Source organism: Haliaeetus albicilla, chromosome 3 (genome assembly GCF_947461875.1).
Source record: "Haliaeetus albicilla chromosome 3, bHalAlb1.1, whole genome shotgun sequence".
NCBI classification, from domain to species: domain Eukaryota; kingdom Metazoa; phylum Chordata; class Aves; order Accipitriformes; family Accipitridae; genus Haliaeetus; species Haliaeetus albicilla.
This window is the reverse complement of record NC_091485.1, coordinates 77,398,276-77,414,824: the sequence shown is the minus strand read 5'-3', so window position 1 is coordinate 77,414,824 and position 16,549 is coordinate 77,398,276. Positions and strand designations below refer to the sequence as shown.

The 16,549-nt window shown below is 44.1% G+C and overlaps 1 protein-coding gene across 50 annotated transcripts in view; it reads right to left on the bottom strand.

Annotated features, from left to right (window-relative positions):
• Nucleotides 1-16,549, bottom strand: part of SCRIB (scribble planar cell polarity protein) — a 123,755-nt gene that overhangs the window by 90,919 nt on the left and 16,287 nt on the right. For all 50 annotated transcript variants that reach the window (XM_069780322.1, XM_069780316.1, XM_069780320.1 and 47 more), the window contains exons 2-12: nt 11,529-11,646; nt 11,195-11,273; nt 9,719-9,808; nt 8,928-8,984; nt 5,055-5,118; nt 3,727-3,801; nt 3,493-3,637; nt 3,023-3,141; nt 2,164-2,363; nt 1,181-1,347; nt 458-582 (exon numbers count right to left, since the gene is read on the bottom strand). In XM_069780322.1, the coding sequence (XP_069636423.1) occupies nt 458-582; nt 1,181-1,347; nt 2,164-2,363; nt 3,023-3,141; nt 3,493-3,637; nt 3,727-3,801; nt 5,055-5,118; nt 8,928-8,984; nt 9,719-9,808; nt 11,195-11,273; nt 11,529-11,646 (1,239 nt within the window). The remainder of the gene's footprint in view (nt 1-457; nt 583-1,180; nt 1,348-2,163; nt 2,364-3,022; nt 3,142-3,492; nt 3,638-3,726; nt 3,802-5,054; nt 5,119-8,927; nt 8,985-9,718; nt 9,809-11,194; nt 11,274-11,528; nt 11,647-16,549) is intronic.

The following is a 16,549-nucleotide window of genomic DNA, read 5'->3' as shown; positions in this document are numbered from 1 at the left end:
GCTGTCTACAGTGTTTAGCTACTTTAGTAATATGATACTCCACAACATGGGCTTGCATCTGGTTCCATGCTTGGAGGGGTGGAGATTGCCTGGCTTGAGTTTGGCTGTGCAGCTCTTCCTCATGAGGGGGGTCAACTAAAATCCAGTCCTGACAGTGCTCTGACTATTAGTATCTCTGGACCACCCAAATGCTCCATGGACAGGTTAGCAGGTACAGCTCAACTCCCACGGGACAGCAGTCAAAATGAGAATCTGCACAAAGGCTCTCAGGGAATTATCTTTCATACCTGCTTGTCTCCTCAGGGCACCAAATGCCCTCTGGACTGCAAAAGTATTGTGCATGTCTGCAGCTGTATTACAAGGTGAAACACGAATGGCTCCCCATCTTAGGAAAAAAAGTTTAGATTGTGCCTATGTTTCCATAGGGAGCTAACAAGCCTCCAGAAACTCTTCTTACCCGTCTCTCAGCTCCAGACTCTTCTTCATCATCTACTTTCGGTTCATCCAGGAACTGAATCACACTGACTCTGTTTAAATTGGTGTCTGTCCAGCTCTCATCCACACTGTTCTGCAAAAGATTCTCTGCGGAGAAAGATAACACAGTGGGAGCTACTTTCTGAATGAGCAGGGTTTTAGACTTGGATGAAAGACAGTTCTCAACCCACTAGGGCACTTCTGTTATATCTGCCCATGGCATCAAACCATAAAGGCCTTGAGGACAAAGGATGTAGCTTCCAGATCTTGTCCCCTCTTGTACATCTCCCACCATTTCTATAGCAGCCTCTACAAAAGGACCTGAATGGTTCAGCTCTAGCACTCCTTACCCAAGAGCTAAGAAAAAAGGATTAAGGCACGAATCAGAAGTATTGACACAAGAATATCATCATGACAGAAAGAAAACTTCACAGACAATGAATTAACTACTTGGTCAATAGATCAAAGCAGAAGACTTGAAGACTAGGCTGCAGCTTCTTTACCACTTGGCAGAGAAGCAATTTCTCAGTTTTAACAATCTGTGCCTTGGAAAGTTGCCACCAGCCATTCAGGAGCCTAGGTCTGCTACAGGTACCACAGTAAAGAACAGTCCAACCAAGCAGACAAGAAGGTTCAGGGCCTCTTCCCTACAGCACTCTCCAGAGTACACAGCACTGCAAACAGCATTCATAATGCAGTCTCTTACCTAGGCTAGGAGAGGGCTGCTGGGGAAGAAGGTAACAAGTGAGAACTTTTTCTCCTGTCTTTTCATCATCCTCTGTTTGGAATTTCAGCATGGGCTGGGACTGATTTTCTGCCAGCCATAGGGCTTTCAGGTTAAGATTTGTCAAAGCAAACGGCAAGTTCTGCAGTCTGCAAAAGAAAAGAAGAACTGCTGGTTAAACTTACTTGGTAACAAAGGAACTTCAACTCAGCTGCAGCCTCACCTGCATTGGAGAAGGACAGAGCCAAGCCACTGCAGGATCCCTCACTCTTACACTGAAGCAGCTGGCTCATGTTGCATATGGCTCTGCTACAGCCACAGACTGAACTCCAGTAATCCACCCTCACCAGTTTTTAGCAGAGCACAACTCCCATCAACTATGTGAAAATGGTGAACTTTGAAGAGGGGTTTGAAGACAGAAAAATTATGCTTTCACGGACCAGTATACAGGGAGCGTTCCAAACAGAAGCTCTGGTCAGCTTCCAACTGCTACAAAAAATACTAGCCTCAGCTAACAGAACTGCAGCTAAAATGTGCAGAATCTTTCAGAATAGATCACAGATATTTGCACACTGTGGGGTTATGCACATCATAAACAAGGCTTTGGCACCAATCACCTGAGGACTGATGACACAAACTACAAAATCTGCAGGAAGGAAGACAGTGGACCAGGGATTTCCCCATATCTTTATTCCACAAATGGCAAAATGCCCCCCTGCTTCTGCACTAGTTCTACCCTGAATTCAAGAAACACAGAGAAGGGCTTAACGGGCAAAGCTTGATAGAGACATGCCCTTTTTCCAGAACCCTAAACAGCCAGCCTGGGCTTTTCCAAACAGAGGATCCTGGGACGAGCACAGATCCAGTGTCTCCCAAAAGACACCAGGGCCCAGCCCATGCTGCTCCTTCGCAGCAGCCTCCTCCGGAACATGCCTACAAGCCTGTTTACCCTTCCCGCTGCTGACCTGTTCCCGGCCACATCCAGGACGTGAAGCTCAGTGGTGTTGGCAAGCTCTGGTGGCAGAAGGGCCAGGCGATTGTCTCGCAAGGACAGCACGTTCAGATTGGCACAGCCTCCAATCTCAGCTGGAAGGGATGTTAGCCGGTTCCGATCCACGTTCAAGTTCGTCAGCTTGGCCAGCTTGCCAAGGGACTTTGGTAAGGCCTAGGAAGCAGATGAATCAGTAGTTGCAAAAGAGAAGAGCAGTGGAATAAAGGTATAAAGGCATAAAGCCCTCTATCTGGGGAAAAAAACCTGCATTCTGACCTAACATACACATTGTTTATAAAGTTCTCACTACAACTTTGGGACAGGTTTTTCCTCAGGCTTACACACTGCTACATGCCAACTCCTCACCTCAGCACAGCACACTCAGAACACCACTCAGAACACCACAGTTTTTTCCTGTTCTTCTGTCTATTCCCAATGCTTGGGTTTTAATGATCAAATCATGAGCAGTTTGGAGCAGGGCCATTTTAAATTACACTACTCCACGGCCCCTTGCCAAACGCAGCTTTTGATGTAGTCCTGCTCCCATCAGATTGGATGGGCTTCAGGACTGGCTATCCTAGAGCCAGCATCCTAGCTATCCTAGAGAACTTTTCAGAGGAAAAAAAAAAAACAGTAAGAGAAAGCAGCTTCCACAAGGGTCTTCTCAAGAGCCTGTGAGCTAGGTGAAACCCTGTGCATCAAAGCAGCTGAAGGGAGAGTAGCTGGAGCATGCTCAGGAATATGGCTCAGAGGCCAGAAGATGGGAAAAGATCCCTAGCATGTGGCTAAACTGAACAGCACAGGAGAGGAAGCATGGCTGCTGGTGTACTTACTGTCAGCATGTTCTCTGTCAAGATGAGTTCTGACAGATTTTCGCAGTCCCCAATTGACTCTGTCACCTCTGTCAGCCGATTCTGGTCCACCTTGAGGATTGAGAGCTGCTTCAGCTGACCTGGCCAGGGCAACAAGCTAGGTGTGAACTATGCTGCAGAGAAAATGATGCTGGTCTACATTCATCTGGCCTCCCATCAGGGATTATGTAACCTAACAATACAGGCACTACCTTTCTTCCCCACCAGGCTTGTTCACAGGTTTCACCTGGGCATTATGCAGATCAAGAACCTGAACTCGTCCTGTAGAGTTCTGCTCACCAGTATCATCTACTACTTCTGCACTCAACTATTGCGACTATGTCCATCAAGCCCTAATACCTTGTTACATACACTCTTGCTTGAAGCCCCCCTGCCAGGAGCACTGCCAAGGCAGTGAAGTCCTGCACTGCTCCCCATCCTGCAATACTCACCAATCCCATCCGGAATGCATTCCAACAGGTTCTGTGACAGGAGCAAGTCTGTCAGTGCTACTAGCCCACTGACCTCATTGGGCAACTGCTCCAGTTTGTTCTCTGACACATCCAGACAGACCAAGCGGCGGAGATTGCCCAGCTCCTAGAATCAGAAAGGAGATGCTATGGCTCGAGGGAGCACCTGAGGAAGGGAGCAAAGTGGTGAATCAATGGCCCTGAACAGGTACTCACTGGAGGCAGGGCTGAGAGCTGGTTCCGGTCTAACCAAAGCTCACGCAGGTTTGGTAGCGCTCCCAGAGTATCTGGCTGTAACAGAGCAGGACAGTAATAGCATCACTCGCTTCCACAGGGCAGAAGCTGGTCTAGGATGCTACAAATCACACCACACCTCTGCAAAGCTAGACATTGTTATTGCTTTCTCACCTCCTAGAACCATTCACCAAATGGTTTATGAAGCTAACATGTTGGTGTGCCACAATATAGCAGCACATATGTTTGGAAATGTCTGGGGTGGCATACTGGCTGCAGAAGGTCCCAACAGGAAACATGGGACAACAGCAAGGACTGTCTGGTAGCAGGCAAGACAAGAACTAAACAGGGTTTTGGAAATTCTGGCCTTACGGAAGAAATGAGTCTTTCTCCTCTTCCTCCTCTCAGACATGAAAACAAACATTTGGACAACACTGGCCAACTCAACATGATATAGCAGCACCATCAGCAATGGTATACATATATTCATAGCATCACTCCACAAACACCACACACGCTGATTAGCATTTGGGTTTGGAGTTAATGCACCACTGGAGTGTGGTTCACGTGTCAGACAACTGTTCTCACAAGTAAGCTGCAGCCTTGCGCGTAGCAAACTGCATGAACTCCTTTGCCTCCCAGTTTAGAAGGGCTTTCTGCCAAAAAGCATTCCAGAACATTAAGAGCAGGATTCAGTAACAGCTTAATCCATAGCTGCAAAATTAAAGAATATCACCAGAGGTCCCTGAATGTCAAGACAAGCTGGATTTCGAGACTGTGCACTGGCTCTCAGCATACTTACACTCAGAGCCCTCCATGGATGCACCCCAGTCCAGAGGGAACACACCCCATGTTTGGCTGAGTTCACTGCCAGGAACAACATGGAATGGTCCTGCACTTTGCAGTAGACAAATCAAATCACAAAGGAGAAAGGCAGAAAGTTGGCCTAGCAGAAGTGAAAAACAACAACTGGGGGCAGTGCAACACAGAAGAGAAAGGAAGAGTCTCACTGGAAAGGAAGATCCTTAGGCAGCTAGATAGCAAGAATTAACATCCCAGAGCAAAAGTGCTTGGAAAGAGCAGAGGAAGCTGTGCATGAGGACAACAGGAAGCAAGACAAGGGCCAACACATGAAGAGAACATTATTCTGGGAACAATGACTAGGCCATGGTGGGCAGATCAGAATCTTCTCAAACAACCTGTGGGTCTATTTCTTTGCATTTCAGAGGAAAAACCACTTGCTCCCACAGAGGTACAGGGTTCTGCCCCTACCAACCACCCATATTCCCTCCCCACCACCCCTCACCTACCAGTACTTCCAGGTCATTGCCACCAAGATCCAACTGTTCTAACTTGACAAGGAAGGACAATGAACTGCAAGATACAAGGAGTAGAGAGGGGAAGAGAGGAAAAAAAAAAAAGAAAGAAGGAATAGAAGGTTAGCATCTGGGACACATATCTCACAAATTACATAGTTTTTAATAACTCCTGAAACAGGTGGGGCAATTCTGACCTTTTTCGTAGTCCCTCTGAGCCAAGCGGTTTAGGGGAGTGGGTACCTTTCCCCAAGCCAGACCACCTGCACCGGGCAATTGGGTTCAGTAGCACCAGCACTCCCAAAGTGGCCAGTTTCCACGCTGTCACCAATTTACCTTCTCCCCCTCCCACCGTAAAATACTCTTTGAGCAAAAACATGACAGATGACAAGCCACACCTTAACACTGCTGCCCATTTTTGTAGCAAGGATGGGGACCTGGGCACAGACTAACAGATAACAGAAGAGAGTCAGCAGAGGACAATACATACTTGGGGAGCAAGGGAAGCATAGCTGCAGGGAGAGGCAGGAATGACAAATTCAACAGCCTCAGTTTCCCTGAATGGGATGCCCATGCTGCGTAAAAGAAAGGGAAAGACAACACTGGCATGACATCTCAGAAGAGGTCAAGACATACAGACAAGAAGCTCACTAGGCAAGATGCTGCAAGAAGCTTTCATGGGAACCAAAGCCTGTCAACACTGGTGGTCCAAGGATGTGCCCCGAGTATCCAAACACATTATGACCTGGTGACATAAAAGCCTGCAGTCTACAGCCCCACAAAACCAGAATTCAGTTCTTCTGACATAGCCCAGGTGTTCATGTGTCCTCAGCTCTCAGTCCTACTCCATCAACTCCAACTCCCACTACCCCAGACAGGGGTTGCTGTCTCTCACTTTACACTAGGGCAGAACTGCCATCTCAGCCCTGACCACTTCCCCAGTAGGGAGGGTCTTCAGTTCTTTTGATTCTCTTCATAAGAAATTGTCCTAATATAGAAATCACTATATTTCTCTGGAAATAGAGCTATACATCTCAACGCCATCCAAACTAAGGAAGTTGGGAGCTGCGAATCTGTGAGAAAGCAACAAAAGAGTTCTGTCTTAACTGGGCTGGGCTATAAAAATATTTGGGCTACACAGGAAAACCAAGTTTTTACCTTAGGCAGTGGTGGATTTTGAGATACTGTATTAACTCAAGCAAAGGTTTATCAACAGGATCATCAAAAGGATTCTCTTGTATAGCAGTCTCTCATTATGAGTGTACATTTGCTCTTTGACTTCTCTGAAGGATGAAGCAGCCTTGACTGTCCCTTCACACCTTCATGGTTTTAATTCCCAAAATAGGGACAAGTGAGCTGTGGAATCCATGTTGATATATGAGGTCTTGCAAAATGCCTCAGTATAGATCACCCTCCGCTATTCCATGAGAATACATCAACAAGACCTAGCCTTCCCAAATTATTGGCAAGCTGCATCCCATCTGCGTGGGAGAGATGAGGAGTGATAATCAGCTGTACAAGATGAACTGTTTCAGAACTCAGTTGACAACAGAAGACTAACCAATTAAATGAAATTTTGACAAGTAAAGGTCATTGCAAGCTGGATCTTTTAAGGAGCTCAACAACAACAAAAATCAAAAGGACACTGATGCATTATGCAGTCACAAATTCACAGTATTGAAGCCCATCTACCTACTGGGTTCAGTAACCTTGAAAAAATGAAAGCATTATCCATTTTGATAAGTCATGCTACTCTTTGAAAAAATTACTTGGACTTCGTTTAGAGCCGCTCTTGGGCACAATCTGCAACCAGACTAAGTACAAGAGCTTCAGACCTGGGTAAAGTACCTGACACTGAAATTTCTTTAGCCATTGATTTCGATCTCATATTTGACTGGCATATCTGGTGAAATTGCCTTGGCCTTCAAGATCCTCTTCTACTTTTGGAAATCATCCAAAAGTAGAATCTGGGGAATTAGGGAAAGATGAAAAAGAAGCTGGAATTGTACTGCAGAATGATTATCAAGCCTGGACTTATCTTTCAGAGATAAAAAACACAAATTCATAGCATGCTACAAGTATCTTGCTGGATGGCATACAAATCTAACATAGGGAAACAAGGGAGCACTAGGCATGAGGTATCTCCCCAGAAACCATATGGGTTTGGTCACAGACTGAATTCTCAAACTCCAGATACTTGCTGGTTCCTAGGTGGTGAAAAGCCATTGGGACAATTCTTCATTGCAGTCTGAAAGCCCAACATTGGATGTAGCTATTGCACCTCTTCGTTTATATGGTGCATCACAGTGGTGGTAGCTGTCTGTATGAACACAAAGAACACATGGAACAGAGAGCAGTGGGTCCCAACACCAGGACCCAAACTTCTCCTGCTTGCCTGTTCTCAACCTGGCATAAGAAGCTTTGGCTCTCAGGTTCTCCCTTGTGGCTATATTCCATGTGGGGCCACCTCAGCTGGTCTTTTAATATCGCCTTTCTGTGACAGGGTGTTAATGCTGATAAATTCTGTGCAGAAAAGATCCAGTGACTTTGGCATCAGAGACAAGATGACAGTGTTAATTTGAACTATGCTTCTACATTGTGTAATCACCAGATGTGAAGCCTGGGAACTGCGCAGTGCAGACTCTTTCAGCTCCTTTTTGGAAGTGTCTTGTCCTCTGGGTCAAAGTTGACACATGAATTCTACAAGCAGATATAACTGATGTCATATAAAGCCTGGACTTGCAGGTCCCAGAGGAAAATAACCATCAGAAGAGCATATGCCTGAGTCAAGGCAACATCTCACAGTGAGGGAGGCATGGCCATCACAGAAGAAGCAAGACTAAAGCCCTAGCTGCTTAGAGTCTCAAAGCCTTGTTTGAACACTGTATCATCAGATGCTCCTTTGCCCTCCTTTTTAAATAAAGCACAGGAGCAACGGGGGTAAGTACAGGTAGCCAAATTGAATACTTGCCATGAATAGTAAAGAGGGCACTGGGGAAGGTGACAATAGTTGCATGCTTCACACATTCACTGAGGAGTTTGTGTGGCCCCAAAACACACTGCTATTCAAAAAGAAGTCAGGTAGAACCCCTTCCAACATATATTCAAGGAAGACTGGGGAAATCATCAGTTGGATGCATAAGCAGGCAGAAAAAAAGCTGACAGCACTAATGTAGCTTAGAAAACTCAATAAACAACTCTTATGGGCTTCAAACCAGAGATTAACATACAGACTCATTAGTTCTCCACATCCTATCTACCTGATAGCATCAGCTGTACCAACCAGATCCTCTACCAGGAATTCATCTCTGTCCCTAACCCTCTGAAACTTTTAACAAGACTTACCTCTTCTCTCTTGCTGGCTTATTTTTTGTCTGCTGCAGGAAAGCCAGTTATCCCACCCATTCCCACAAACTGCTCAGTACCCAAGAAAACAGAAATGTGAGAAGCAAAATGTAACTTCAGCCGTATTCTGCTGCTCTTCAAATTATGAACGTCACTGTATACAGAGTTCTTCCTATACCCACATCAGTACATTCTTCTCTCTTTTTCCAGAGGAATCCGTCATCTGCTCCGAAAAATGGTTCTCACCACTTCCAGCAGCTTTCTTGTGGAACCCTGTCTATTTCAAATCAATCCTGACACAGAGGCTGAGTGCAGACTGAACATCCTTCTAAGCCCTGTACCATCTCTCTCCCTCCTCACCCCAATTTACAGAAATCCAGCAAGATGCAGCTAATTTATGCAAAGCCTTGAGCCCTCCCAAGCAAAGTGCTAGAGCCTGTACTACAGAAACAGCAAGTCCCTGAAGAATCAGTAAGAATGATCAGGCAGGAGACTCCTTGAAGCCAACAAACAGACACTCACGTGGGGAGAGACTTTAGAAGGTTCTCACGTAGCTCCAAAGTCACCAGGTTTGCTAAACTGCAAGATAAAAGGGAGCAAGAAAGACAGATTCACTGAACGGGGCTTCAGGGATACAAGGAGATGCTCATATCCCTTCCCATGGAACCACCCCTCATGACCTGCACGAATGCATATACATGAGTATGTGTGTACACATGAATGGAGATGACAGGGGAAAACAAAAAACAAAGAGGATCTTAAATGACTTCTTATGAAGGTGACTGCTTATTGCAATATCATGGGGAAACAACACTGTGCCCAAACTCAGGACAAGGAAACATGGTATCACATACAGGACTGTTTGTCCAAAAAGATAACATCCCTCATGTGTAGAAAGCCAAATCCCATAGCGGGGGCACTGCAGCCCATGGGCTTTGCCTTGGCCATTTGCTAGCAGCATAAATCATTTCAACATCATCGGACAGACCACACCTGTTTGGAAAGGGGCAAATGGGCACTCATAAAATAAGGAAAGATGGAGGATTTGGGAAGCCTGGATGCACTCCTTGCCTGTCCCACAGACCACAGAGGAGGAGAAGCAGCTGAGACCAGGAAAGGAACCTTTTTAGAAAGCTTGTCTTTTAACAAGAATAATGCTTAGAGGTCCTTACACAGTATGTTCAGTACAGTGGCAAGCTATAACTGGGATGGCACGCTCTTTCCCTCGAAGTCCTGCTAGTGTCACCACCCAAACAGCATGGTGTCCCCACCCCACCCCTCCTCCCCATTATGAGGAACGGGGGCATACTCACTTGCCAATGTCATTGGGGAGGCTCTGCAGGGACACATCATTCAGGGCCAAATGGCCAAGGCTCCGAAGCTGTGTGAAGCCCTCTGGAAGCCTGTGAAAACATGACAGAACAAACCACCACTAATTCTGTGCACAAAACAAGCCCTAAATTCCTCACTTAAAACCCCCAAAAGCCAGTCTTATCCCAGTTGGTATCAACATGTGGAAAGTAGAAGAGCAGCAACCAACTCTGACCCTGGCTCCTGATCCAGGATATGCCCCATTTCCAAGACAACAATACCCCCTTGCACCAAAGTCACTACATGTCCAAGTGTGCAAACTTGGCTCTGCAGTATTCAAATACGAATCCCAGACTAAATTATGCCATGTGATCATTCAAACTTGCAAGCAGGGAAGGCTACCAAGTAATCCAAATGCCCATCTAAGGATATTTCTGCAGATGACATGGCAGCATTCCCCAGGACCAAGTAGTATCATCATAACAGCTCTAAGGTGCAATAGAACAGGGAAAGACTGTGAAAATGAGAAATGCTTTGCTGTTCACAGGCAGTTCCTGGAGCTTCCATGCCCCATTGCTCACAACACACATCTTACAACTCTGGGACGCAAAAAGACTCTGACAAATAACTTCTAGCGTAGAAGTGATGGTCATTCCTGTGATACAGGGATTGTCACCGGCTGGAAAGCTTGCCCCATTCTGGCAGTGTCTGGCACCACAAGAGGGAAGCAGAGAGTTAAATCTATTTAAAGGGTGACTTGCGCAGTGCTTGCCCAGAAGCACAAAGGGCAGGAGGCATCTGGAGTCAGACTGGCATCTACAGGGACCCTGGCAGACAATGCATCAAGACACCACTGCCTGAAAGCACGGTTCACCAAGGCAGAGGAGCCACACTTAAATTCCCAAAACATTAGGGATTAAGAGCTGTAGAGACAGAAGACTGAAGAGACAAGGCAGAGAGCCCTGTTCTTGGACATAGCTCTGAGCACTGGGATACCAGGGAAACTGGCCAAACATAGAGTTCAAAGGACAGCCATCTTAAGTTATAAATAAGAAAGAGAGCAAAAAGGACTGACTGACAGAGAGCAGAAAATACCATGCAGGCCTTTCTCTATTCCTCTGTAGTACGAGTCCACATCCATTCTGGTTTGTGCACCAGGGTGAAGGGCTGGGGAAGGAGTAACAAACTTATTCCAAGAGGACAAAAGTCCTCACCATTCACACCAGTGGCAACAGTATGACTAAAGGCTCATCAGTCCAAGCCATAGGCTCTGCAGAAGAGGGAGCACACACCAGCTCTTCCCTATGCGGAGCATTCCACCTGTCAGGAGAGCAGACATCATGGCAAAGGCAGGGTGATCCTAGGCCTTGACTTCAAGGGAAGACAATTACAAGGTGAAGACCAGAGAAAGCTAGGGAGAATGAGGAACTTCAACTCTCATACTCAGCTGGACAAAAGGGTTGCATATGCCTTCCTACCTGGAGAGAGGATTCCCACTGAAGTCTGCGATTTCCAAGGATTTGCAGAATTTGATGCTTTCAGGAATTTCTGGAATGTCTGGAAAAAAATACATGAAAGAAAAAAAGAGGCTTGAGAAGAGCCTATCATGTGGAAAATGGGACACCAGGTACCGGTGACAGCCTAAGACACAGTAAGACAAACATATTTTCTTAGCTCCGGACCCATGAGAGCACTCTGCAGGACTGCGAAAGGGTACTGCCTCTTCTAGAACATGAGTGCACAAGGTAGTACTGCTACACTGAGAGAAGCAGGGCTGTGGGGCACCCACTCCCCATTGAGCTTTGACCTTACCGTTACGGGAGATGTCCAGTTCCACCAGTTGCATGAAGTTGGCAACCTCAGGGGGAAGTCTCTGGATTTCATTGTCACTCAGACCCAGCTTGCGCAGGTTCAGAAGCCTAAAGAATGGCTATGACAGGAGAGAACAAAAATGGGTCAGCAGAAGTTCTGTGGGAAACCTGTCTTCTCACCTCAGGGCAAACCTGAGCATCCATCCCTGGAGAAGACAACTGCCTTCTCTTATAACCTCTGTCCTGGTGAGGTCCTCAGAGTGCAGTTGCTGCACAGATTAGAACCCCAATTAAGGTCTACAAGAGACGAGGGTGAAAGAAGAAAAGCATTTAATGAGTTTACCTTGACGATTCATTTAACTTCTCTATTATCCCACTGCTCTTCTCCCTCCCTTGTAGGATACAAAATGGATGTTCCTTGTTTCCTAAGATAACAGTTCATCTTAGCCATTCAAATACTATCATCATGAGGAAGTCACTATAAAGCAGCTTGCCCACAGACACTACAGTGTTTATGAGTCTGGTCCACAGAAGCCGACAAAGGAGAAACATAAGGGGACTTCCAGACCAAAGTCCTGTCCCTGCTGTAACACACATCTGCCATACAGTACGTTTTGTCAGAACATCAGTGACAGGTGCCTACAACAACAGGGAAAGTGTTTGTGCCACTTGTACCAGAAAAGAAAAGGAGCAGGCAAACTATCTGTAGGGCCCAAGTAACAAAGAATTAGAGAAGGAAAGAAAATTCCTTTCTAGAAACAGCACAGTCATAGAAGTATTGACTGGAAGGGACCTCTAGAGGTCTTGTAGTCTAACAGCATCCAACTTTTCTTCACACCTATCCTTATTCTCAGAAGGCAATTATTATATTAGATATAAATGGTAAATTACAAGATTCATCAATCATATTCTTTCTAGACACCAACATCCTCTCAGTAAGTTTACTAAACAACATACTATAATTATCAACTGAACAAATCTTGCAGATGCTTCTAAGTATTGTCAGACATAGGATACTAGACAGGATGGAAACCAAGGCTGTGGTGTTTGCTGCATTTCCTGGATCATTTCAGGGTGCCTGGGAATAACAAACAGACAATATTGGGCCACTGCAGAAAATGAGACAGTTTTAAGAAGTTTACCCATAATCCACAAATAGATAAAGGCAGAGACTGTTGCACACACACATAGCAACACTGTGTCGCCGATTGCGTGCTTGGGTTCTGCCACAGCACAAACAAGTGCTCTAAGTCACCTCTAACACTTTATGAGTTTTAGATGGCCAAACCTTAAGCAGCTAATAACTCAACCCATGATGCAAAAGAAAGTAGCGATGAAGCTAGGAACAAGCTCAGGTCTACAAAGTGACACACAGAAGCCACTTCTAATCCATGTAATCATCCTGTCTGTCCTATGCCAGAGGCAGAGAGGAAGTTACAGTAAGCAACAGAAGATGTAATCACAGGATTACTTACAGATCAGAAAACATGTCCAGAGAGTCAGGGATGCTTACACAGACCACACTGAGAAGGACCAAACAAGAATTTGAGGTCTGAACCTTCTTTCTCAGTTGCTTTTCTGGTAATCCATCTGCATAAAAGGTTGCTGAAATGTACCTCCCCAGGCATGGTTGTGGGGTTATTGAGATTTGTTCAAGTTCAGGGTCATGGGACGCCCACAACTATCACCCATAACATCGCAAAGAACGATGATACAGACCAGACAAGGGAGGGGTAGGGAAAGAAAAGGTGATACACAACATAACCGTGAAAAGATACACAGACCGTAAAGAGAGCAGCTTGCCCCACTAGAAGGGATGAAGATGAGGTCTAATAATGTAACTTGAGAAGTTTCTCTGCTGTAGATCAAAACCTCTGCAGTTTCCCATAGAGATGTCTTAGTCAGGAAGCTCTGCTGGGTACAAGTGCACGTTTGAGGGACTGCAAAACACAACACGGCCTTTGCTACATGGAGGTTGTCGTGCTTCCACATCACTCCCCATACTGAAAGGGAGAAGTGCTCTGGGACGAACAGCAATGATATGAAATTCATACTCCTGAGGTCCTAAAGTAGTACAGGAGACCATAATAAGTAAAAAAAAGAAGGAAAAAAAAAAAAGTCCTCTTGACACTGAACAGCATAAGTTCTTTTTAATTCAGTTTATCTAATGCAAATCAGTGTAGTAAGAAAGGAAGTAGGTGAAAGTCTAAATGACAACAAAGGCTCAAGCCAGAGCAGGAGGTTTAGAGACTTGATTTGCTATTGTTTCCTAGACCCTTCTCCTAATTTTAGAATGCAAGGAAATTCCAGGCAAGACATTGTGTTGACCTGCTAGAGTCTACAAGCTGGAAAATAACAACGGGAACAGAACATCTAAAGTCCAAACTTCTAGCACTTCTGCCTACAGATTTCAGGCAGTCTCAAAATAGATGTGCACACTTAAAAAACAAACTAGAATAAACTAGAATAAAATCATGCTATATGTTGCAGTGCAACATATATGGGAAGCATTTATTGACACAATAGAGATTTAGGAGCTAACTATCTGTGGGGCAAACTCGTAGCTGTGAACATTGACTTTGGTTTTACCTACAGTTAAGTTTTACTTTCTTAGCTAGGTCATCAAAATCAAAACAACATAACACTTCTTTGGCACAGCAGTTGCATCCATACAGTTTATTGCAATTTAACAGAACAAACTGCATAACAGGCCTTTTACAAGCATAACTACCTTACTGAAAATAATCAGAATCTACATGCACACAGACATGCCTGTGAAGCCAAGAGCAGACCAAGCCTAAGCCTCAGAATTAGGCTGTCATGACAATTTCACAATGCTTCCCAATGCATCCAATTAACTTTGCTTCATGGAGACATCTACTAAATATAACGTTCCAAAATACCTTGCTTTGTGTGCTATTTTTTTATATCAGTTAAACAGCATTTTTTTCTCCCCCAGCTTTTTCTTTAAAAAAAAAAAAAAAAAAAAAAGGTAAAACAAAACCTCCAAAACCAAAACCTCACAGTGCTGACAGACTATTATCAGATCTGTACACAATTTTCCATTCAGCAAACCGCAAGGCAGCAAGAGTAGTACAACCCACTTCTTAAGATTCAGTTAAGCTGGACTTTAATAAAATATTTTGATGTGACAAAAATTCAAACTAGTAAAAAGTCATCAGTGGACTTCACAGAAAACAAATGCAGAACTACAGTACTCCCATGCAAGAATTAAGATTTTATATTTGGGGAAAAAAAAAAAGAAAAAAAAAGAACGTTAAGCAGAATCCAAGTAAGCCACCATGTCTACTCTGACTAGCAAAACCTTCTTGTTAATTGTTAGGTACCAGCCACTCACTCATCATTAACCCCTTACCAACAGGATTGTGTCAATTAAATACTGCTAGCTGAAGCACAGATACACCAGCAAGTCTGTATTTTCCCTTGACAGACTGCTTTGCTCATGAATATCTTTACTATAGTCGCCCAAACAGTTTTGCCAACAGAGCATACTGATGTTTCCATAACCAGTCTAGTAGACTTAACCACTGTTGCATCATAGAAATGCAAAGGTGGACCAGCACTGCTGAAGCAAATAAACAAGACGCTGGTTGTTCAGCTGCTGTTCAGAGGTGGGACCGTCTTCAGGAGTTAGCACTTAAAAGCACAGAACAGATGTGCTTCCCAATTATGCTAGCAAACCTTCCAGAAAACTAGCAAGCAGTCAAACTTTGCTCTTATGTCTATTGGAACTACAGCTAATATGATGTAAAATATGGAAACATGATGTAATCAAGAACTGATAAGACTGCAAACACTGTATCTAACACGCCCGACGCATATAATTTTCAGCTCAGTATTTTGTGAACTGGGTACTTCAACTTTTAAGTCCAACAGTCAAATTTACAAAGCAAGACTGCACAAGAGATTAATTTGTGACACTGGAAATGGAGAACAAATTAATTTTAAAATTGTTACTGGAACTAAGAGTGAAAACTTAAGCAAATGTTTCTTTGGAGTCTGGCAATTATCCCTTTTTCAAATCAATGTTAACTCCGTTTCATACAGCTGGCAAAAAAAAAAAATCACTAATTTAGCACTACACCAAATGTCTCTAAGAAGATGAAACATACACAACTTCAAGATTTTCTGAATATTAAAAAAAAACCAAAACAAAACACCAAATCTGCATGACCTAGATCTTTCAGTGTCCAAACTAGACTGAGACAAGATCAAAAATAGAAGTTTGAAGAAAAAAACAAGCAGCAATTTTTCTCTGTTTCCTGGCATACCAGAAGCCTAAAGACCACACAGAGCAAACATGGATTAACACAAAAGGACTCCAGTGCACGGGAATTTGGCCAGCTCAGAGTATGATGGAAGTTATCACAAATTAAAAAAAAAGGCTCAAGACAAAGATCAGGGGGTGTATTAATATATTAACAGCATCATTGGGTAGCTAGGGGTGAGAAAACCTTTGTAAATTAGAATATACTACAAACATATTCTACTGTTGAAGTGTGCGAACGGTTATGGGATGGCTAAGATGGAAAACAACTACAAAATTGTCTTGCAAATAAGATTCAGGGGGCATAAACTCTTACAATATCCAGAGCAGAGCAACTGCAACATAATAGATTGAAAATACATAGGCCATTGCTCTCATTAACGTACTGATTGGCTGAAAATTAGTGAAAGGTATAAAGAGCCTGTAAAGCACTACAAGCCAAAAGATAAGAAATACTCCACAAAATTATAACATTGCAAAAAAGACAGAAAAACGTGGAATATAGGCTCTGCAGAATGTTTTCAGATGCAACATCCTCATTCCGCAGCCCCTCTAAAGACAAAAGCAAATGTATGAGAAGTCATTCAAGAGCTATCTATAATTTCTAAACCAAAATTCAATTACTTCAATCTCTTCAAAAAAAAAAAAAAAAAAAAGCCACCTAGATCCATGGAATTTTCAGTCAAAAGGGACAATGAAGTAATATCCTTCTAATCCTTTGTATATCACAGACC